This window comes from Dama dama, chromosome 12 (assembly GCF_033118175.1).
Source record: "Dama dama isolate Ldn47 chromosome 12, ASM3311817v1, whole genome shotgun sequence".
Lineage (NCBI taxonomy): Eukaryota > Metazoa > Chordata > Mammalia > Artiodactyla > Cervidae > Dama > Dama dama.
Genome location: NC_083692.1, coordinates 47548527 through 47571986, shown reverse-complemented (window position 1 = coordinate 47571986; position 23460 = coordinate 47548527). Strand labels below are relative to the sequence as shown.

General features: G+C 38.0%; 1 protein-coding gene across 3 annotated transcripts in view; it reads left to right on the top strand.

The window, feature by feature from the left end:
- The first annotated feature begins 355 nt into the window (after positions 1 to 355).
- The window catches only part of CCPG1 (cell cycle progression 1), a 38591-nt gene continuing 15486 nt past the window's right edge, over positions 356 to 23460 (top strand). For all 3 annotated transcript variants that reach the window (XM_061157199.1, XM_061157200.1, XM_061157198.1), the window contains exons 1-5: positions 356 to 491; positions 16835 to 16903; positions 19129 to 19249; positions 20913 to 20989; positions 21972 to 22176. In XM_061157199.1, coding sequence (XP_061013182.1) covers positions 16844 to 16903; positions 19129 to 19249; positions 20913 to 20989; positions 21972 to 22176 — 463 coding nt within the window. In that variant the 5' untranslated portion in view covers positions 356 to 491; positions 16835 to 16843. The remainder of the gene's footprint in view (positions 492 to 16834; positions 16904 to 19128; positions 19250 to 20912; positions 20990 to 21971; positions 22177 to 23460) is intronic.

The window sequence follows — 23460 nt, the reverse complement described above, 5'->3', positions numbered from 1 at the left end:
CCAGTGAGCACCGAGGGGACGCGGCCCTTTTTCTATACCCAATTAAAGCAGCAAAGAGCTGGTGAACGGTCGGCTGGATCAATACGTATAAACTAATCCGCCTAATCCCAGGAGCGGTCCTCCAGGGTGGAAACCTGCCAAGTGGTTGTAGCAGCCCGTCTCCATAGTAACCGGCCGCGGCGCCTCTCCAGCGCTGGGGCCCGGATGTTGTCAGGATCTCGGCCGCGGGGCCCAGCTTCCAGCAGCTTCCCGGCGGCGGACTGCGCTCCTCTTCGGGAGTCGTAGTTCTTCACTCGGCCGCCGCCCGGTATGAGGCGCGGACCGGACTACGAGTCCCGGCATGCGCCGCGGCGCCCCGCCGGCCGCCGCCTCCCGGCTGCGGACGCCTGTGAGCAGGTTGTTTTTATGAGAGGCGTCACTGCTCTCGGAGTTGTGACCGCCGCCACCGCGACAGTCAGCGCCGTCGGGCGGAGGTGGCGCTGCCCCCTCAGGTAAGGTCCTAGACGGGTTTGGATCCCGGGAGGGGAGTCCGCGCCGACTGTCGCGGTTCTTGTGTCAGTCGTCTGGTGGAGGTATTCGTGGGGTCTCAGCTGTGGGGAGGCTTGATCCTCAGGCTCTCGGCGTTTGCGGCCGCCTGGGTGGCCCCCTCAGAACGCGGGGCCGCAGCCCTCGCGGCGGAGCAGATACCGAGGCGTCCGGTGCGCTGGTCCTGCATCCTCGGTTTCCTGCGTGCAGACGCGAGCGCAGCGCCGGGGGTGTAGGGGAGCCGTCGGTCGGGGGACGCACCCGCCTTCCTCCACTGGGCTGGCTTAAGGCTCTTCTTGGTCCTGATTGATGAGAATCCATATGGTAAGATGTTGTGTGCGTCACCCCGCCGGGTTTTCAGCCAGCCGGTCTGTTTTTGGTGACGTTTGAGCCTCGTGATGCCAGGAACAGAAAGATTAAATAAAGCATTTGCGATTTCTGCTTGTGCGCCAGTCTGATAATCATCAAATCTCCCTCTCTCCCCCCCTCCCCTCTCCCCTTCCTAATCGATAAGCACCCTCACGTAGCATCAGTCCACACCGTGTCTTGTACGCGTTACCTGTTTATTTTGTTTCATGAATCCAACTTTTTGCCATTGGGAGCGCCAATTTTGACGAACTCGGCCAATTAGACACTTTGTTGAGCGGGTGAAATTGGTGCTGCTTCAGTCTAGCTTTATTAAGAAAACGGAATGAAGCCTTCTTGTAGCCAGACTAGGTAATTATTTTAGTACCGCAACTTTTAGGAAATTTGCCTCCAGTAAGGTCACATCTACTGAATAGTACTTGAAACATCATTATTAGCGCATCTCTTCTTTGGTGTCAAGTTTGAATTTTATTAGGCCCCGCATTTCTCAGGGGGCTATTTATCACATCTTGGATGCTAGTGTGAATGGTTTACAATTCTTTTCTACGATATGGTCAGAAAGGGGAAGGGAAGGGAGAAAGTGAGGGGATTATTTTTAATAATTTTTAATCCTTTACCCCAACCTAAGGATTGGCTAAGGATTCTAGTTAAAGAATCCATTAAAAATCGCTCTTAAATAATATTTAAGGGTGTGGGAAATACTAGTTTTTAAATGAAAATAGGTTAGAAAGTAGTATAATTCTAATTTTGTTTACTATAGAACTAGAAGTGGTTATATGTCTTTTAGAAATAAGACTCAAAAAAAAAAAAAAAGAAATAAGACTCAGGAGAGTCATAGTTACGAAAGGGATTAGATGATGCAACTACAGTTTTTTTTTTTACACTTTCTAGTATTTTCCAAATTTTCTATAGGCAAAATTTAATTTAAAAAAAGGGACACAGATAAAGCAATTCCAGTTATGTAAACTCTTTAAACATTAATTTTAAAAAGCAAGTGATAACAACAAACAACATAGGCAGAGCCCCTGTTACTGCATCCACAAACTATGAATAACAAGTTTAAATGTAAGTTAGTTGTGGAGAAGTGACAAGAAATGCTTTGGTTGGACTGGGAAGGAAAACAAAACAAATATGACACATTCTCAGTATTTTTACATCTCATCTTGATCTGTTTTTATTTTGGACAGTAAAATCAAAGACAAAATTCCTTACTCTTCTTCAGTTAAGGCAGTGCAGTCTTGATTATTCCTGTAACTCAAGGTGACAAAGCATGGGCATGTTAATCTGAAAAGATCTGGATATAGCAAGATTTTTCATTTATCATTTGCCAGTAGAAATAAAGAAGTTAAACGTTATTATAAAATAGGGGATGTTAAGTTTGTTTTCATTGAATCATTTTAAGTACTGTGTTTGATACGCCTGATATTTTGGATTATGTTTTTGTTTCATTTGCTATTATGAATATGTTGGATATGGATGGTAAGTTGCATGTTTGGGTCACATTTTGTTTTCTGTTATAAAGAAAGGGCTGCATTGTTCTTTGAGAAGAATAGTCTATGTATTTTTGCACTTATCAGTCTTGAAAAATTGGGGTTTACCTCAATTCCAAGTGTCCATTTATTCTTAATAAAATATCCATTCTAAAGCTTTTTTTCTTTTTTTCCCTTTTTTTAAACTGTAGAAGTCATACTTTGTTTTCTTAGATTCTTTCCTTTGGAGCAGTGTTTCTCTCCCCAGATTTCAGTTTCTTGTCTGGATTTTGTTTTGGTTTGTGTATTTTGTGTCCTGTGTTGGTTCAATACCTTATTAAAAATTTCAGTTCCTTTACCAGGGCATAAGAAACAGTCATAATTGCTTAACTGGTCTGATATACCAACTGGTTCTAGATTATAATATTGTGTTTTTATGCAGATTAAATATTTAAGAATTATGTGAGTTTGAACTGAGATCTTAGAAGTAGTAGTTTTTGACATGTGAAGAATATGGACACAGTGTAAGGCCTGTTAAGCCCAGAGTATTTTAAAACAGAAAATGCAGACTCATCTAACAATGTAGAACTAGTAGAGGCTGAACTGTTTTTGTTTTCGTATGTGGCTAAAGTGAGGAAGTTGCCATATTGTAAGTAATAACTTATATTTTCAAGAATCTTCTTTCTGGGAGTGGTGCTGTTTTTGTTTTTTTTTAATTAGAAATTTTTTTTTGTAGTTTTTAAAGGTTACTTTCCATTTATTGTTATTACAAAATACTGACTATATTCTTCATGTTGTACAGTACATCCTTGAGCCTATCTTATACCCAGTAGTTTGTTCCTCATTCCTTTACCCCAGTATTGCCCCCCTCACTAGTTCTTTATAGGTAAGTCTGTTTCTTTTCCTGTTAAATTCACTAGTTATGTTTTTTATATTCCAAAAATAAGTGATATCATACCATATTTGTCTGACAATTCTGCTGTCTAATTTAAAACAGTTAAAAAATATGAGTTTGTTTCAAAGGTCATGTTTATTGTATCAGATGAACTTGAAAAAAAATCTTAGAGTTCTAAAGTGAAATTTAGCTCTATAATGGGAAGATTGCAACTAACTGATTTGATTTAGAGGGTTTTTTTTAAAAGGGTATTTAATGTGTGGAAACATGCGTAAGGGCTTTCTGAAGGAAGTATTAACAAGGAAGTATTAGTATTAGCAGGGAGTCAGAATCTAATTTTTCTTCAATATTTGCCCCTGAAGCACTCTCCTAAAATCTTACTTCTGGTTCATGTTGCCAGCATGATGAAATGTGAAAAAAGAATTGGATTAGGAGTCAGAGTGTTTAATTCAATTTATGAATCTGTTGTTTCCAATTTTATGTTATAAATAACAGCCATTGCCACACTTCATGGCATATTCATGAAAATCAAATCTGATATAAAAATCATACTACTTTGTGTCAGAGTGATCTACCAATGCAAAGTATTATTGGCTTTCATAAGTAACATTTACATAAAGCATGTTATACATTTGAAATGTGATGTCTTAATGTGATACATACTTTTGGCTGAGAAGTTTGATGGAAAAAAGTCAGATGAGATCTTCATTTGACTTTTTGGTAGTGCTTTTTGCCTTTTACTAGGTTGAAGCAAACCTGGCCCCTTTCCTGACTGTGACTTTGCACTCTGCCGCATTAAAGGTCCTGAAATTGCAGTGTGCTTTTATGGTTGGGCCTTTAATTTTGGTTTTGAATTATTTTAATTGCACATCTAAAGTATAAGGAAGATCATCAGTGTGACTTAACAGTAGGAAGTGAATGCTGTTTTTAATGTTCTAAAACGGTACTGTAAGTTGATTTCATGAGTAGTAAGCCTACATTGAATGTCAAATCCCAGGTCCTCCCAGAGATACATGACGTGTGTAAGCATTTATTTTTGAGGGAGAGGAATCGTTTAGAGCTTAGACACCTCCTTCTGGGGACATCAACCCTAACCCTGTCTGTATCTGACTGTTGAGATTAACATCAAGTTTGGTTGACATATAGAGCATTCAAGTAAACAAGTCTTTTAGGAACTTATAAATCAGTTCTGAGGACTTTATGAGAACAAATATAAGTGAAAGTAACAGTGGGGGTATACTTAATTGTCTATTGTGTACTTTAAAAAAACAGAAAATGATATAAATATATAAAATCTCTTTGGGGACTTCTCTGGTAGCCCAGTGGTTAAGACTCCATACTTTCACTGCATGGGGCATGGGTTCAAGCCCTGGTCAGGAACTAAGAGCACATGCTGCTAGTGTGGCCAAAAAAAATAAACCCTTTGTTTCCCATCTTTCTGGCTTTTTTCCCCCAACAGAAAAGTAGAAGAGAGTTGTAAAAAAAAAATTATGACAAATTATCTTTTTCTGGAAAGTGTTAAAAAAATAATAGATATATGATTAATACATACATTTTAACAAGTAAAAACTTTTTTTTTTTTTAATTGAGAGTAGAAGAAAGCATCAAGCTCTATAGTTTTACTTCTTTATCTCTGAAGAGAACAGGAGCCACCGGGACTTAGAGTGTCCAAGTGAGGGCAGTGTGGAGCCAGTCAAGCTTTTAGATTTCCTCTCGGCTCTTTTAGCTCTTCCAAAATTAAGATGTAACAATTCTGAAAAGTTAGGATTCTTCTCAGAGTCGGAAAACCTGGTGGAAAGGATATTTCCATATTAATAAGTATCGTAATTTCCTCCCAGCATTTTGAATTCACTACTTTATTTCAAACTTTTTATCAAAGGTGTAGCTTCTTTTAGGTGGAGGCAAAAGGGGATACTTCTGTCTTCAAATATGGCAGTAGTTGCTTTTGTTTCCCCATTTGAAGGATATTACATCATAAAAGGAAACTTGTGAAAAAATTGTATATTGACTCACTTATTGCAGAATTTGTTTTGTAAATCAAAAAGTTAACCTACTGTATTGTAACAGTATTGCTACCTCTTTCTGGGGTGGATAAAGTGAAATTATTAATACTATTCCTATTGGAGGTTTTTCTCCAGATGCCTGTCTTTAGCAATAGATTTCAGTGTTTAAATGAAATCCACTCCATTAAAACTAGGAAAGCCTGTTTGCTATCTTTGAACCCACTCAAATGATGAATATAAACAAGAGGAAGGACAGCCACTGGACCCACATCTTGATCCCATAGTTACTGCACTGTGGACTCTTCAAAGCCCTGGGTTATGTTCTTTTTTCTCTAATATTAGTTTTTCACAATAAACTTCTGATACCTCATATATAAGTATTTTAATATGATTCCCTTAAGTCCTTTAACTTGTCCTCAAAAGACTGGTCCTCCAGAAGATGATTAGATTTTGTTTCAGTCAGTCATTTACTTAATATTGGGCTGGTTTTTTCTTTTTAAAAAATGTCCCTTTTCCTGCTGATTATGAAGGTAATAAATAGCTTATTGAAATTTAGCATAGTGCATGTAATTTTTTTTTATATTTGAAAGATAACTCTTTAAAATTTTAATTCATTTAATGCATATAAATTAGTATCAGTAGGGTTTATTTTTCTTTAACGTATTAACCTGTTTAATCTTTTAGGTGTCAAAGTAATTTTGCTTCTCTTTGTGTATCTTTGCTAGTAATGTTGAACATTTTTCCTTATAAGCTATTTTAATGTCTTCTGTAAATTGCTTGGGACTTCCCTGATGGCTCAGAGGTTAAAGCGTCTGCCTGCATGGGTTCGATCCCTGGGTCGGGAAGATCCCCTGGAGAAGGAAATGGCAACCCTTTCCAGTATTCTTGCCTGGAGAATCCCATGGGTGGAGGAGCCTGGTGGGCTACAGTCCACGGGGTCGCAAAGAGTTGGACACGACTGAGCGGCTTAACTAACTAACTATAAATTGCTTACTCATGTTCCTTGTTGAATTTTCTATTCAGTTTTAAACCTCTTTTCTTACTGACTTATTGGTGTATTTTAAATGTTTTAAAAACTCTGTTATATATATGTTACAAATATGCTCAGTGTATCATTCTTTCTTACTTACATGATTTTTAGCAAATAAGTTATGATTTTTGTACAATGGAAAACTTATCCTGTGTAGTTTCTAGGTTTTGTGTAAAGCCTAGAAAAAGATTATCTGTACTCTAAGATTTTAAAACTTTCCTGAGTCTTTTTTTTTTTCCCCTTGTGTTTTTATCTTATATGTTTAAATCTGTGGGCTGTATTTTTGCCAGGCGGTCTTAAGGTTTTATGAAGCCTTAAATTAATCATGTTGAACTTGGACAACGCAAACTGGAGAAATGACATCAATCTGAAAGCCTTTTGCAACATCACATTTATGAAGTCTAATTGAGATTATATTTCTGAGTGATGCAATTTGGCCAAAAAAAAAACCAAAACAAAACCAACTACCTGTTTCTCCCCTCTTTGGGAGTCAGGAGAGAGAGAACAGTGAAATTTACTTTCTGTTTAAATTCAGAGGCATTTTATGTGAAAATGGCTCTTACCTTTTGCGTCTCTTTCACCCTCTACCTTTCACACAAACCATAGAAAGCTTTTGTGCTGTTGTGAGCATCCAAAATGGCAGCCAGTACTTGAGTTCCATATGCAGGATTGCCTGTGAGATCTTTTTTGTCTTGCTGCTGTTTGGAAGCAACTTTAGTTTGGCCTGTACATGGTGAAAATATGCTGCAGGGTTTATCTGCTCTAACAGTTAAGATGCCGTACAAAAGCTCAGACAGCTTCAAATAGAGAGTTCACTGGCCATTCTCGCCCGTAAGCTTTGGAATCAGCTTTGCTAGGTGTTCCTTCTTCCCCCCACAGCACAAAGGCCAGGCGCTCCTGGGTTAGGCTTATTTATTGCCGGAGTTTGGGGGCTGAAATAAGGTTGACATTGTAGGTGGAAAAAAATATAAACTTCGCTTTCACTTAAGATGAGACTATTTGGAAAAAAAGAAGCAACAGAGTGAAAGGTTCTCTCCCCTCTCTAGTGAACAGAATTTAAGACTCCTTAATTTCCCAAAGAGATACAGTTCTCACCATTTACCTCCAGAAGTATTTGTCACAGTACTTCTTAAAATGTGAATTTGTGCCAAATTACCATAAAGCATAGTGACAGTGACAGTTTTAGATGCTTGCTTAGACTGAAAATCATGGGGATTTTTAAGTGTTTCTGTTTCAACCCCTTCACTGTGGTGCTCAGTAATTTTAGTGGCCCCACCACACTTTTGAGAATAGGAATAAAAAAGTTCATAATTGTGCTACATTTAACAGAGGCAGGCTTAGGGGTGGAGCTGGACTTGAAATTAGACCTGTAGTTACATTCCTATTTCTGATCCTTTAATTCCTGATCTGAGTAAACATGCTTATATGTCCTTTTCTGTAGATAAAATAGAGTATTAAGTGATTAAAGATGAGAGATTATTATGTTTGTATTGTATGACTTCTGACTGATAGAGAGCAGTTAAAATTTTTGAGCTATTGTGAAGACATTAAAAGTAAACTTAGAACTTCTTATCAGAGCTTTGAACTTAATACTAATTAGTAAAGTAACTCATGGATAAAAGTAATTGAAGCTGCCATTAGACAAGTCACGCTTAGAAGTATAGAAGTTATGCTGAGAAATAAGTGCTGTGCATTCAGGGGGAGGAGAGATGAGTGTGTCAGAAACATGAAGGAAAACTTCATGGAGGAGGACTAAGCCTTACAGATAGAAGGAAGGAAGAAGGAAGGCGTTCAGGAAGTATGACTTGAGCAGGTGAAGACATGGAGGATTGCTACAGTTCCTCCTCTGCTTGTAGCAAGTAGATGACTTTGATCAGATGAGATAGTTCTGGAGGAGAAATCTCATCAACTGCAGTAATGGCTAGAGCCAGACAGTGGAACATTTGGATGTCACCCTAAGGAGTTTGACTTTATAGTACAGAATTCTTATTCTCAAGGTCATGGAGTTTCTGCAAGGGAAGTTAAAAAAAAAATCTTAGCACTTGGGATACGTATTATATGTAACCTGCAGTCAATTTCATCATTGCCTATATTTAAGTGTTTTAGGGTGGTTGTGTGTCTTTAGGGAAGGACCAAGGAAACAGTTGAAAAATGGCACTGTAGAAAGTGATGAGAGTACCATGGTCATTTAAACAGCGTTGTTTTGGTGCTGGGATATAGATCATTAGAACAGACCTGTAACTGATTCATAAATTTATGGGGCTGCATGTGACAAAGAATGGCATTTTAAATCATAGAATTATGGACTATTTAATAGTTGAGATTATTTCTAAACTCACACTAAAAGGGAAAAAATCCAAATTCATAGTTTAAATAGCTAAATGTAGAAGCTAAAATCTGATAAAATATTAGAAAATACAGGAGAATAATTTACAATTTTGAGAGCAAAAAAGACTTCCTAAAGCAAGGTGTAAAATATAGGTTATAAACAAAGACCCTATTCTCCATCCTGAACATTTTACTACCTAAAATTTAAAAACATATCTGTGATAGAAGCTGCTACTTACTTACTTATTTTTGGCTGTGCTGGGTCTTGGTTTTTGCATGGACTTTCTCTAGTTGCTGCAAGCAGGGGCTACACTATAGTTGGGGTGTGTGGGCTTCTCATTGTAGTGGCTTCTCTTGTTGCTGAGCATGGGCTCTAGGGCTCGTGGGCTTCAGTAGTTGTGGCTCCCAGGCTCTAGATGCAGTGGTGCATGGGCTGATCTTGGCATGTGGGATCTTCCTGAACCAGGGATCAAATCTGTGTCCCCTGCATTCGAAGGCAGATTCTTTACCACTGTGCCACCAAGGAAGCCCTGAAGATGCGTTTTTTAATTGAAGCATTCTAAGAAAAAAAATTAGTAGCAAATGAACTCATTAATGACCCAGTTTTATTTTTTTGCTCATGACATGATCAGAAGTTAAAGATGGCTGTTACCTTTTGGTGAGGTTGTGGAGAAATAGGTACCTTTGTATGTTGGTGAAAGGCTTTCTCTAACAACCTTATTTAAAGTTCTGCTCCCTCCCTACCCCTTTACTCTCTGCATTGTTTTCCCCCATTTACTTTATTTTTCTCCACAGTACTTTCCACCAGCTGACTTACTGTATCTATCTTGTTTATTTCTGTAGGGTTGTTATTGGACAAAAAGGACGTTTAAAAGGTTTTTATTAGTTGGGATCTTGGGTCCTCTTTCCTTTATCCAACAAGGTCTGGTTTAAAGCACGCGTTTTCATATCCTTTTGAGGAGGTGAAAGTTCCAGAACCTTTGAAAAGCAGGATAAAATAGGTTCCTGAAAGCTGTCTAGATTATCTGTCTCATCTTTGCTCACATTTACAGTGCAGCAGCACTTTTGGGACCTTTGCTCACAGCCCATTGGTTGGCTTACATTGGAATTGTAGACGTGTGGGAGAATAATGCCCCCATTCTTCTCCATAGTATCTAATTCTAGAAGATACAGTAATGGAAATGGTACCTTTTTCATAGTAAAATGTAGCTACTCAGGAATGATGAGGGGCACCATCATATCAGGTAATATTCACCCCAGTTGTACTTTATTAGGTGAAATTAATATTGTTGCTGTCATTAGTTTTGACAGCTGCCACCTCAGGTTATTTTAAAATTATGTCTTTAGTCTATATCTCTCCTCTGGATTCAGTCCCCAGCTGCCTACTTGATGTTTCAACTTGGATGTGAAAATAGCTGTCTCAAATTTAGTATGTTCCCAACCAATTTAACAATTTTTTTTCATCACTTGCTGCTTTTAAAGTCTTCCTGTCTCAATGGCCATCTTGTCCTCGTATTTTACTTAGGACAGGAGTCATCCTCATACCTTATAGTCAGTACGTCAGGAAGCCCAGTTGGCTAATCCTTTAAAATACATGTATAAGTCCACTTCTCACTGTCTTTGCTACCAGTTTGGTCCAAACCATCATCATCCCACCCGGATTACTGTTGTTGCTTTGCAGATGGTCTTCTTGCTTCTGCCTTTGCTCCTTCCCAGTGCTGTCCTCATAGGGCATCCAGGGTGATCTTCCTGTTCCTTTCCTCAAAATTGTCCTGTGGCTTTTAATTTCACTCAGGTTAAAGTGAAAAGTCTTAGGATTTGTAAGGTCATGCATCATTCATCTCCCACTCCTTATCTCTCTGTCCTCATCTCTTCCCACTTTCCTACTTGGCCACTCCTCTCCAATCGCACAGGCCTCCTTGCTGTTTCTCAGAGATATGGGCTTGGTTCCAACCTTGTACCTGCTATTCATTTTGTGAAACACTCTTCCCCCAGTTAACTGCCCAGCGATTCACTCGCTCATTGAAATCTTTGCTCAAATATATCTTCTCAAGGAAGCTTTCCCTGATTATCCTTTCTGAAATTAAGCCTCTCCAACCGAGCATTTCTGTTTTCTTTTCCCATGCTTTCTCTGTAGTAGGAAATATACCATCGAACACACTGCATATCATATCAGTTTATGTTTTTTATTGGATAACTCCAGTGTGAAAGATGAAATGCATGGGAAAATTGAGGTGAGTTTAATTCAGACTGTTGCAGTAGGGAGAAAGTTCATTAATGAGGAGTATATCATAAAACCAAGGAATTTTATGGAGGCAAGTGAAATAAGGGGCTCAGGATGGGTGGAAGTCTAGCCTGGGGTTTTTTGAGGGCAGGCTGGTCCTTTGCAAGTTAGCTGTTTGTCAGAACACAAAACAGGATGGGGACATTTCTCAACCTTCCTTGCTTTCCTGGAGCACAGGGCTCAGATAAAGTTTTACTGATAGAATTTAAGCTCCAGGTAGGCAAGACTCTTAGTTGCTTTATACATTGATATATTTTCAGTATCTCACATGTGCTAAGAACTGAATAAACATTGAATGAGCAGATGGATAAAGGAATGAATTTAAAATGGTATCAACTATAGGCCCATGCTGGAGAGCGTGATCATACTAGTGTAGTATAATCCTTCTACCTTAAGAAGCTTCATAAAGGAGATGTGAGAATTCGTGTAATAAATGTACATCCTAATATGACTAGAATGTGCTATATTCTCTATTGAAGCCACATATTTGTAATGCTTAGTGTCAAATTCTCTTCCATAGAGTTCTACAAATCTTTCACGCTGTGAAGAAATGTTCCATAGGATTTCTTATGAAGTGAAAGTCACTTTCAGTAATTCGTTCTGGAGGTTCCTATTATAAAAGAGTTCAGAGACTTTTGTCTTGAAGGCAGTGGAGACCAGTTTTAAGTGATTAAGTGATCAGATTTATGTTGTAGGATAAACATAGTAGGGGCAGCCTTGGGAAGGAGTAACCAGAGAGGAATTTGACACTGTAAGCAGAGATGTATTAAGAGAATTGTCACTGTAATTGAAGTGAGAAATGATGAAGTTGAATTAGTAAGTGCATAAGGATTTAGACTTGGGTCAAGGCAAAGTTTTAGTTTTTCAAATGTGCTGTGCTTAGAAGCTCAGTTGTGTCCACAACTCTTTGCTACCCTATGGACTGTATAGCCCGCCAAGCTGCTCTGTTCGTGGGGATTCTCCAGGCAGGAATACTGGAGTGGATTGCCATGCTCTCCTCCAGGGGATCTTCCCGACCCAGGAATCGAACTCAGGTCTCCCTCATTGCAGGTGACTTCTTTACTGTCTGAACCACCCGGGAAGCCCATTTCAAGTGTAGTTATCCTTAAATCTAGGATTTTTGACCTGATGTTTGGTGGGTTTTGCTTACAACCATATTTTTGGTTAATGCTCTTCTCTGAGATAGAAACAGGAAGAGCAGCAGGAAGATGATCTTAGTCTTATAGATGTTGAGAAATCGACAAATAATCATCCAAAAAGCACTGGGAGAATCCGTAGCTGGAGATTGGGATAAGAAACTACCCTGAGGAATAAAAGGAAGCCTGCGTCTGGAACTTCCCTGGTGGCTTAGATGGTAAAAGCATCTGCCTACAATGCGGGAGACCTGGGTTTGATCCCTGGATTGGGAAGATCCCCTGGAGAAGGAAATGGCAACCTACTCCAGTATTCTTGCCTGGAAAATCCCATAGACGGAGGAGCCTGGTAGGCTGCAGTCCATGGGGTTGCAAAAAGTCGGACACGACTGAGTGACTTCACTTTCACTTGAGTCTGGAAAAGGGCTTCAGGTTTATCATCTTCATAAAGTATACCCTTAGCTTTATAACTTTAAGTTATTATTAGTAAGCCCCTCGAAGTGGAGCAGGGGATGGGGTCAGGAAATGGTTCAGAGAGTGATGCCTTAGCTGAGATAGAAGAGTGGGCACCAGAGTTTAGGTGGAAGTAAGGGGGTGAGGAATTGCGATCAGAATATGCAGAGGGCCTGAGTTAAGAGAAAGCTAAGTTTTTTTAGGTTATTTGAAAAGGTTAAGAGAAAAAGGAAGGAATGAAGAGGGGATGAGGTGCTGGAGACAAAACACTCAATATTTAAGGCCTGTGAGCATTATCTTTAAGACTATGAAAATCTTAACATTTTTAAGGAATGACAAAATACCATTTTAAGCAGATAACTGTAGTGAGGAGGTTCAAATGCAATGAGTGTCAGTGAAAAAAGATGCACAACTTGAGAGTCGCGAGTTAAGTCTTACTTGGGACAAAATGAGGACTGCAACCTGAGAGACAGCACCTCAGATAGCTTTGAGAGACTGCTCCAAAGAGGTAGTCGGGGAAAGTTGATATGTAAGATTTTGGTGAAGGGGAGTTCAGTGCAATCAAGCCCGCCTTTTACTATCTAAAGACCTATCTAAAGACACCAGATTCCCTGGAGCACAGAGTGCCTCACTCCATCCTGAGTGGCCTCAGAGGGTGTTTAATGTTAACAGCTGCAACAGCACGGGGTTCAGTCTCCACAAAGGCAGATGGCAAATTCTGTTGTTGTTCAGTCACTGGCGGACGCTCTTGGCAAGTGCCAATTTGTAATTGATAGAGGCTTTCAGAGTCAGTGTGTCTAGAATGGGGCTTAGAAATTATACTTTCTAAAATTTTACTTGTAGTGCACGCAAATTTTTGAAAACATCTGAATTAAGATGGTTCTTTAATAAGGCTGTTATTTTTGCTTCTCCAGACTCTTGGAGTTATGGCCAATAGGGAATCTTTTTTTCCTCATTTGGGCTAGATGTCAAGCTTATTCTTTCTCCAGGGCAAGTAAGAAGAATTAAACAGAGATCTGATTAAAGTGGGCTCCTAGATTTGAGAAATTTAAATATGATAAAAAGTCCCAGTTTAGCAGTGTATGTAACTTTCTTTTGAAATCTTGTCTTTATCTCCAGAACAATTAGAATTATTGATTGGTAAACAAATAACTACCTGGGGACTATCTGTTTAAATGGAAATTACCTAGATAAGGGTAAGAGATACATACACATTAAATATCCCTGACCGGAAAGCCTGGCGTGCTGCAGTCCATGGGGTTGCAGAGTCCAACATGACTGAGTGACTGAACTGACTGACTGAGAAGGTCTGGTGTCCCTGAAGTTTTCCAAGGTTGCCTGTGTGCAAGCCACGCTCTGCACTGGGAAGTCCCGGGGGGTGAGGTGGGACAGCAGTGGGGTACGGGCTCCTGTGCTGTGCTTGGTTGTTCAGTCATGTCCGGCTCTTTGCAAGTCCGTGGACTGTAGCCCGCCAGGCACCTCTGTCCATGGGGATTCTCCAGGCAAGGATATTGGAGTGGATTGCCATGCCCTCCTCCAGGGGATCTTCCCAACCCAGGGATCGAACCCAGGTATCCCGTGTTAACAGGCAGGTTCTTTACTGTCTGAGCCACCAGGGAAGCCCAAGAGTACTGGAGTGGGCAGCCTGTCCCTTCTCCAGGGCACCTTCCCGACCCAGGAATTGAACTGGGGTCTCTTGCAATGCAGGTGGATTCTTTACCAGCTGAGCTTCCAGGGAAGCCCATGGGCTACTCAGTTCAGTTCCATCGCTCAGTCGTGTCTGACTCTTTGCAACCCCGTGGACTGTAGCACGCCAGGCTTCCCTGTCCATCACCAACTCCCAGAGCCTACTCAAATTCATGTCCTTTGTGTCAGTGATGACATCCAACCATCTCATCCTCTCTCATCCCCTTCTCCTTCTACCTTCAATCTTTCCCAGCAGCAGGGTCTTTTCCAGTGAGTCAGTTGTTTGCATCAGGTGGCCAAAGTATTGGAATTTCAGCTTCAGCATCAGTCCTTCCAGTGAATATTCAGAACTGATTTCCTCTAGGATTGACTGGTTGGATCTTCTTGCTGTCCAAGGGACTCTCAAGAGTCTTCTCTAACACCAACAGTTCAAAAGCACTCAGCTTTCTTTTTTTTATTATTATTATTATTATTTTTACTAGTTGGAGGCTAATTACTTTACAACATTTCAGTGGGTTTTGTCATACACTGATATGAATCAGCCATAGATTTACACGTTCAGCTTTCTTTATAGTCTAGCTTTCACATCTATACAGGACTACTGGAAAAACCATAGCTACTAGAGGAGGTTCAGAAGTGGGGATTTGCAGAGGGAAGAGGGGCTTTCACATGGTGAAGAATGAATGCCTTTTCAGGCTTCAGCATTTTCTTAATCTTGAAGCCCTCCCTACTTGTTCTGTGTAGAATGATTTTTCCAAATAGTTAAACCAAAATATCCTATATGTTCTCCCTTCTGTATTTGGTTATTCAGTTCTTTAAAAATCTTTCAACTTTGTCTTCTCAAATCTCTAACTCCTCCTCATCTTCTCTCCCCCTTTGTCAATACTGGTTAAATTTAGGTGCTCATCTTTTTCATGGAATATTGCATTGATTCTTTGTATCCCACAGGTCATTGTTTTTCTGCCTTTGTTTCTGTAGTGCTTTCCTCATTATCTCTTGGGAAATTTTTCCGTGTCATTTTGTTGTTGTTGTTAATGAGGAACTAGACCTTAATTTTTTTTGTGATATCTCTCAATTAAAAAATTTTTGCTATTCAGTTAAAAAACATGCCGTCTAGCATGACTGAAGCAACTTAGCAGCAGCAGCGTGTCTAAAACCTTACCAACCGCATTTGTAAAGCCTGCTTTGACCGTTCTTTCTTCTGCCAAGTTAAACTCAGTCTCTGTGCGGTCTCATATGTTAACCTGCAACTTTTAAGCTGTTACAAAACAATTTACATACAAATAGTAACATCAGAAAGTTTGTTTTAAACTTGTAAAAACTGGTTCAATGAGAAATTGGGCTTTATGTAGTCAATTTAATAAGGAATGCTGAAATAAAATTGCTAAAATATAAAATTGGTTAATAGCCTATAGGGATTTAGACTGAGCCTTTGAGAGATAGTATTTTCTGCTAGACAGAAAACATGTATTTCACTGTAATAGTTTTTTTGTTTATTTTACAGAGTTACCTTTAAATTTAGAAACTGCCTGGGCTCTAATTAATTATAAATCAAACAATCAGTTTACCTCAGGTAAACTTACTGTAAAACATTCTGTCTACTGTAATATTAAAAGTCACACAATTATCTTTATGTCTTATTCTAGATTTTGAATAATTTGTTGGAAAACATACTTATTTTGTATTATTAGTGACCAGCCACCTCTCCGTATCTTCTCTTTTTAAAATATTAATTTATAAGAGTTTTCAGAATCACTGATGAATGGTTCAAGTCTATTTTTTTGCCCTGTTCTCATTTGTGCCTCAGTTCTATATTATCTACAGTAGAGTTTCGTTAAAACACTAACCATCAGCTGGGATATAATGGATTCCCAGGATATATGCAATAACAAACATTTATAAGGTATGTATAGAAACAGCACTTCAATGAGCTTAGTTTTGAAATTTAAGTAGGAGTTTAGATAGCAAGGGAAGAATAAACCAGGTAAAGTGACCAGTGAGAATGATGAGTGGGGAACAGTCGGCTAGAGTAAAGTCTATGTTATTGCCAATTTCCACAACTTTGGGGTCCACTTCTGGTCTTTTTCTTCTTGTGTTTTAATCTAACTGAAGCATTACCAACATGGTTATTTTCTTTAAACCATTTGATCATCTTCCTTCCCTGCTTGAAAATATTAACTGCTTCATGACTGATGACAAACACAGTGGACTTCATTTTGCTTGGCCTTCTAACTCTTCCAGTTTCCCTATGTGGTTTCCTCAGCCATGATTTTCACAGTGTACAGTCCATTGAAAGCATAGACTATTACTCTAGCTGACTGTCCCCTAGAATGATGAATTCATCATCCTCTCAACAGTTGACTTCCTTACAGTCCGATTTTTCTTCCTCAACCTTGTTTCTCTGCCTGACCAAATCCTGCATTTTCTTTCAGATCTGACTTGCCTCTTCATTCCACAATACGACCATCTGACTATTTTGGCTCAGGGGAATCTAAGTTTGGTTGTATTTGTTCATATTGATAAGCGAACTTGTCCTGTCTGGTAAATCAATGGGTCGGTTGCCTCAGTTTCACCTGGGAGGCAGTAAACCAATTACATACTGTGCTGCCTATAGAATTTTTTAGAATGTTTTCCACATATCAATATGTTTTTGTATTTGTAGACCCGAAAAATGTCTGAGAACTCCAGTGACAGTGATTCATCTTGTGGTTGGACTGTCATCAATCATGAGGTATGTGTTTAATATTTTTTGTAAGGCAGCGTGTAGTGTTATAGTGTTAATAATGATGTAAACTGGGTTCTTTGAAGGCTATTAGTTTTTTACATTTATACATAAGATTCCACTGATCTAGGACTTGGACATTTTCCCTCCTGCATTACACTCACTACTGAAAACTTCATGAGGCAGCATCTTAATATACATTGGTTTCCTCAACTTTGAGACAGTAGGCAGATACTTACTGAGGGCTTATTGGTCAGGCCTTGTGCTTTACTTATGTTCTCATATAATTTTAAGCAACCCTCTGTGGCATACATTTTCATTCTCATTTCATAGTTGAAAATACCAAAGCTTAGTAATTTGGCCAAGATTATGTAGCTAGAAAACATCAGCGAGTGCATTTAAACAGGCCAGAAAGGAGCATGAAGAACACGTGTTCCTCCTGTGTTGTGTTATGTTACATTGTTATCATTGCAGAACTTCACAGGAAAAAAGACTATGACTAGAACTCTGTCACAAAATGAATTTTATTACAGAAATATAATGTTATATGACAGTACATAGTAAATATTAATTTATTCTCTCACACTGGTAATATATGTTAATTACAGGAAAAAAATCATAAAATAGTGATAAACAGAAGCAAAAGGATAAAAATTATCTATACCTATATAATGTGTTAACGGATTTATCTATAGTTTTCCTGTTTTTTCCCAGCCTCTTAGGCTTCACTTATTTTCCTGCATCAGTAAAAATTTTAAGTGGTATTTTTTTTACAATTGCCCTGATAATTTAATGTTTAGACAATTGGTTAGTCATGTCTTCTAGACAACAACATTAACCAAACTTTCTGCAAGAAAGTTTAAACATTCCTTAGCAGCTGTACTAGTTAAAATTGAGTGGTTTCTTTTGTTTCTTCTTCTTTTATTTTTTTAAATAAATGACTTTTCTATTTTTAACGTGTTTCTCTGAAGCTTAGATCAACTCTCATAGCAACAATTACTCCTTCAAGGATAATTAACAGTGTAGGAGCAAGGCAGTTGTGGGAATCTTCAGTGTGAAGTAAGAGTGCAAACCGCTCTGGCATGTAGCCAAGTGTGCCATTTGGGTGTTCTGTAGTAGAGGTACCTTGTCACACGTTGATTATATTTGTACCTTTATCCCTCTTCCCTCCATATCTTGTTAATCAGGTTCTGTTCTTTCTTGCTAATGTCTCTTACGTGTATTTCCTTTTTCTTTACCATTGCTACCTTTCTGACTGAGGCCAGGACTGGTCTCCCCAGTGACTCAGAATTCAACCCAAACCTTCTGTCTGTTACTGCTGTTCTTCTTCCACTTTAGCAAGCCCAAAGTCTTAAATTCAGAATTCTCTTTAGGATTCAACTCAAATTCGCTCCTTTAATGAAGTTTTAGTTATGTTGAGTTACATGTTTCAGGAGAACTCAGACCTTTTAATTTCATGATCAGTAAACTATAGGAAGATTGAGGGAGGGATCTGGAGAGAGACTGAGTCATTTTTGGATAACTTATTTTGCTAATTAAGATAAGAAAGAAAATCTGTTAAGATACACATTTACTACAGAAAAGACAATCTGACATCAAAGTAGAAACCTTGGAAGAATAAAGAAGAGTCTGCTTTTACAGAGAACGTTTACTCTCTTAGTGTAATGGTGGTGGTGGTTTAGTCGCTAAGTCATGTCTGACTCTTGCAACCCTATGGACTATAGCCTGCCATATTAATCTAATAGGTTAATTTTAATGTTTGCCCTTAAAATTTTTTAGTCACATGTTGTAATAAGTAGTTATTAATATTTACTTGTGGCTGTTTCTCTGAATGGGCTTTAAATCTGAATTTTAGATTTCAGTTTTTTATACTCTGTGACACCTAGCAAAATGCTTTGGCTAGAGTAGGTCCATAAATGTTGAGTAGAAGCAGATTAATAAATAGAAATAGCTAAATGTAGAAATCCTCTGGGATTCAGATCGACTCTTGGGCTTATAGTGCAGTTAGAGTATTTGACTTCTGGGCTGACTTCTTTCAGAGTCTAAACCTGTGGCTCCTTTCTGCTGTTGGCCTGCTGTAGGTTTTATGGACTAAATTGAACAAAAGCAATAGATACTGTTCCCTTCGGAGTATGGCAGCATCTGGGACTTTTAATAATGGAAGCATCTACAGGTAGTGAAATCTAGCTTTGGGTAGCTGATAGACAGTTAACTGATGATCATTTTTTCTCTAGGGGTCTGATATAGAGATGGTGAATTCTGAACATGGCACAACTAGCGGCACCTGTGAGCCCGCTCCAGAATGCGCGTCTTTATCACAGGAGGAGCTGCAGGAATTGCAGTTAGAGCAGGGAGGTAGGTTTAAAGAAGTCTGATTTTTTTGTTTTTCTTGATAGAATATGTGAGCAACATGAATCTTGTCTTCTTTCTAGGTGAGCAGCCTTTCTGGCTGGTCTAAACCAGCAGGTCACTGAAAGACTAGAATTTTAGTGTGATGTGGTAGGCAGGCCTAAAGAACCCAGTGGCACCAACCTGCCCAGGGGCCTTGTTTGTAGCTATAGTGGGCTTCTGTATGAATATTTGATACTGCTAGTGTAGTTGGTAACCAAATATTAATAATCTTGATTGAGACTATTGATACATAGAATTATTTATTCATCAGAAGGGGTTTACTCAACTCTTCTATGGTTACCACACTTCAGAGTACCTTTGGTTATAGGTAGTGAATGGTATTTAACTACTGTATTGCATTGATGTTATATATTCTTCTATGGGATTTGATGTCCACATTAATTATACAGAGAATTAAACCCAAATAATTAATGCATCTTCATATTTAAATTACTTAAAGTTTTTTTTTAAATTGCATTAAAATGTAAACAGGACATTTCTCCTTCAGGAGATTAAAGTGGATGTGTTAAGGCCAGAAATATAAAAGATTTGTGCCTGTAAATCTTGTTTTCAGCCCATGTGTTGATTGCTTTTCTCATTTGAACAGTGATTTTCATCTTTCATGGGTCAGATTTTGAGAATCTGAAAACTGCATGGTCTTTTCAAAGAAATGCATATCTTTAGATACGTGTTATAAAAATTTTTTTCCATACTTCCTCAGGGGTCCTTGGACCCAAGACCAACTTTGTTGAGGAGTCTTATCTCCAAATTAATATTCTGTTGGGGCTATATCACATGCACAAATGGTGGTTTCTTTTTTTTTTTCCTTTTGTTATTTTGGAGGAGTTAGATAATGAAAAATACATACTTATGATAGAAAAGCAAAGGATGACCAAAAATTCAAAGCCGTCTATAATTCTTTTGATTCTGGAGATAATGTTATATCAACAATGCATGTTATGCGTAAAACCTGGTGCTTATTATGTACTGTTTTCGTTTTTAGCTTCTATTAAAATTTTTCAGCCTTTTTCATTAAAAATATGACATTATAAACTAATTTGTATATTTTTTCTTATAAGTTTCTTATAAAATATATCTGTTATGGTGACATTATTTTGTTTTTCTGTAGTCAAGTCATTGTTTTTTATAGTCCATTTTTTATTATAAAGAATTTGTAATTTGAAGTCATAGTTTTGATCCTTGTGTTACCAGGCATTGACAGTTATTAGAATAGTGGTACATTTAGGAATTTTGAATAGACTAAGAATTCAGGAAATGTGCTCTCACTGATCTGAGATTGAGTTTTCCATATTAACAGGTTTTTTATAAACACCTTTGCTTAAGTACTTTGGAATTGTAAAGTAGAGATTGTTTATTTAGACATTATAGTTTTTGTAAATTTTTAAATGAGTTCAGTTCACTAAAATTATCTCAACAATTTCCAGTAGTTATATTTGAAATGCAGAGATATTTTTAACAACAATAGAGTAATTGTTATAATTGCATGTAGCTTTTCATTACATCCACTTTAAAAATGAGGAATAGATTTTATTTATCCATATTATAATATATGCAGACTATAAAAAGTTGGTGAAATATAATTAATTTGACCTTTACTTTATGTCAGAGAGCAGCCAAAATGGCACAGTGTTACTGGGAGGAGCTACTTATCCTGCTTTGGAGGAAATGAAGTCAGCACTTGAGGTAACCTTGTGTTTTACTCTGGATATTTGATAAACAGTAATTCTTAGAGAATACTAATTAAAGCTGCCATTTCTGTTTGTGCATTTTGTTCCTATAAATAGCTTTTGTTGAAAAATTTGGGTTTGTAGGTTGGTCAGTTTTAAAGTTAAAGTTAGCTTCCATTTTAATGCCTAAGTAAGTGAACTGTCTTTTAATTTAGTAAAGTGATTTCTTGGTAATGTATTAAAGATTTATTCTTTTAACATCTAATATTTTCTTTGGAAATGTATTGCATTCTTGAATTATATTGAGAAATTAAGGGTTCATATGTTAAATGAAAGTTAGTTTTCAAACTTGAGAACAAACTAAATCTTGTCCTTTGGCATTTTGCTTGACTTCTGTGTACCTATGGCTGATTCTTGTTGATGTTTGACAGGAAACCACAGAATTCTGTAAAGCAATTATCCTTCAATTAAAAAAATAAAGTGGCAAAAAAACATTCTTAAGTGCAACTGTGTATCACATATAATACTGTATTGATCAAAAGTAACAATAATTGCTCAAAAAAACCTAAATAGCTGGATGATCTTTACATGTTGTAGCTGTTGAAGTTTATTAGAAAAATTTAATCAATCTTTTATGGGTTTCCTGACCATATAAATAAACCCATATTTATTTATTACAACCCAAATAAACCCATAGTACTGGTGAGAAATGAATCCTCTTCTTTTTGTGAACTTTGGGTTTGAAAGATGAATTTGTTTCTCAACTCCTGCAGGAATGAATGGTAGGCAAGCAGTTTGATTTAATTCTGAGAGAGAGTTGCTGTCAGGTTTGATGGTGTTTTCAGACTGAAAGATGAGTCTACTCTTGAGTAATCCTTTCCTATTGAGCAGGACTTATTTTAAACTCAGTCATCGTGCTACTTAAGTATACTTAGAAAATGTAAGGGCCATACATATTTGTTGAATATGTCTCTAAAATTATGGTTCTGATTCTAAAGGGAGAGGAAGAAAAGTTACCTGATGACAATCTCTATTTTGGAACTGTCAGTGATGATTCTGATATTGTTACACTTGAGCCACCTAAGTTAGAAGACATTGGAAATCAAGAAGAAGCAATAATTGTTAAAGAAGCAGAGAGTCCAGAGGACTTTAACATGGGCTCTTCCTCTAGCAGCCAGTATACGTTTTGTCAGCCAGAAACGGGTAAGAACTGCATAGCAAATAGACTGATTGGAGGCTTAGGACTCCTATGATCACATTTTATATAATGGCTGGTTTTCTGACCCTAAATCTCAAAGCTATGACTATATTTGGGTAAAATGCAAGAAAATTTTTTGTAAAAATCTACCGTTTTATCTAGTGTTTTCCTAAACCCAGGGCCTAGAGCACAGTAGTCCAGTAAATACCATCTGTCATCATTAAAAGAAGGAAAAAAAAATAGCTTTAAGAGATTTGTTAATGTCTCAAACACTTCGAAATGCATTCGACAATTTTTAGGTCTTTAGGAGTGGGAGATTGAGCCATTATACCTAAAAAGTAGGAGAATGTTAAGATCTTGAGTTACAGTGGTATACAAATTTTTTATTATAGAAACAGTGAAAGAAACTTTTTTTGAGCCTTCCAGATCCATTTAATTATCAGTCACTCAACAATCATTTTTTGTGTGCTACCATGTGCCAAACAGGATTTAAGGAACTGGCAAAACAGGAGTGTCCTGAAGCCCCCAAATTGGTATCTTTCACTTTAGACTGAGTTATGAAAATGTACCTATTATAAGTCACATTCTTAATGCAGTTGGGCTTCCCTGACAGCTCAGTTGGTAAAGAATCTGCCTGCAATGCAGGAGACCCTGGGTCGGGAAGATCCGCTGGAGAAGGGATAGGCTACCCACTCCAGTGTTCTTGGGCTTCCCTGTGTCTCAGCTGGTAAAGAATCCACCTGCAATGCTGGAGACCTGGGTTCGATCGCTGGGTTGGGAAGATCCCGTGGAGAAGGGAAAGGCTACCCACTCCAGTATTCTGGCCTAGAGAATTCCATGGACAGTCCATGGAGTTGCAAAGAGTCGGACACGACTGAGCGACTTTCGCTTCGCTTTCGCTTAATGCAGTTAATGCCTGTTGTTCAGACAGAATCATTTGGAGGTGAAATGTGAGTTACTGAGCTAATTCCTTCTGTGATTTTTTGGCTCAGTTTTAGGGACATATGTAACATCTTAGGTAATATAAATATTTAAATACAAAGTTACAGAAAATAAGAGAAATCTATATTGAACCAAAGGTTATTAACCCCCACTTATGATTTAGGGTGGATTATGGGAGAGACACTTGGGGCATTGCTAGTGTTAATAAGAATTTCCTAATTTGGTGCAAAAACAAATACGTGTAGTATTTTATTTCAGGTCATTTTCTTCAATTTTACCAGTCTTTGTTTCATTGGCCAGAATCAGACTGTGGGAATTCTGTTATTCCAATTTAAGCTAATAAAATT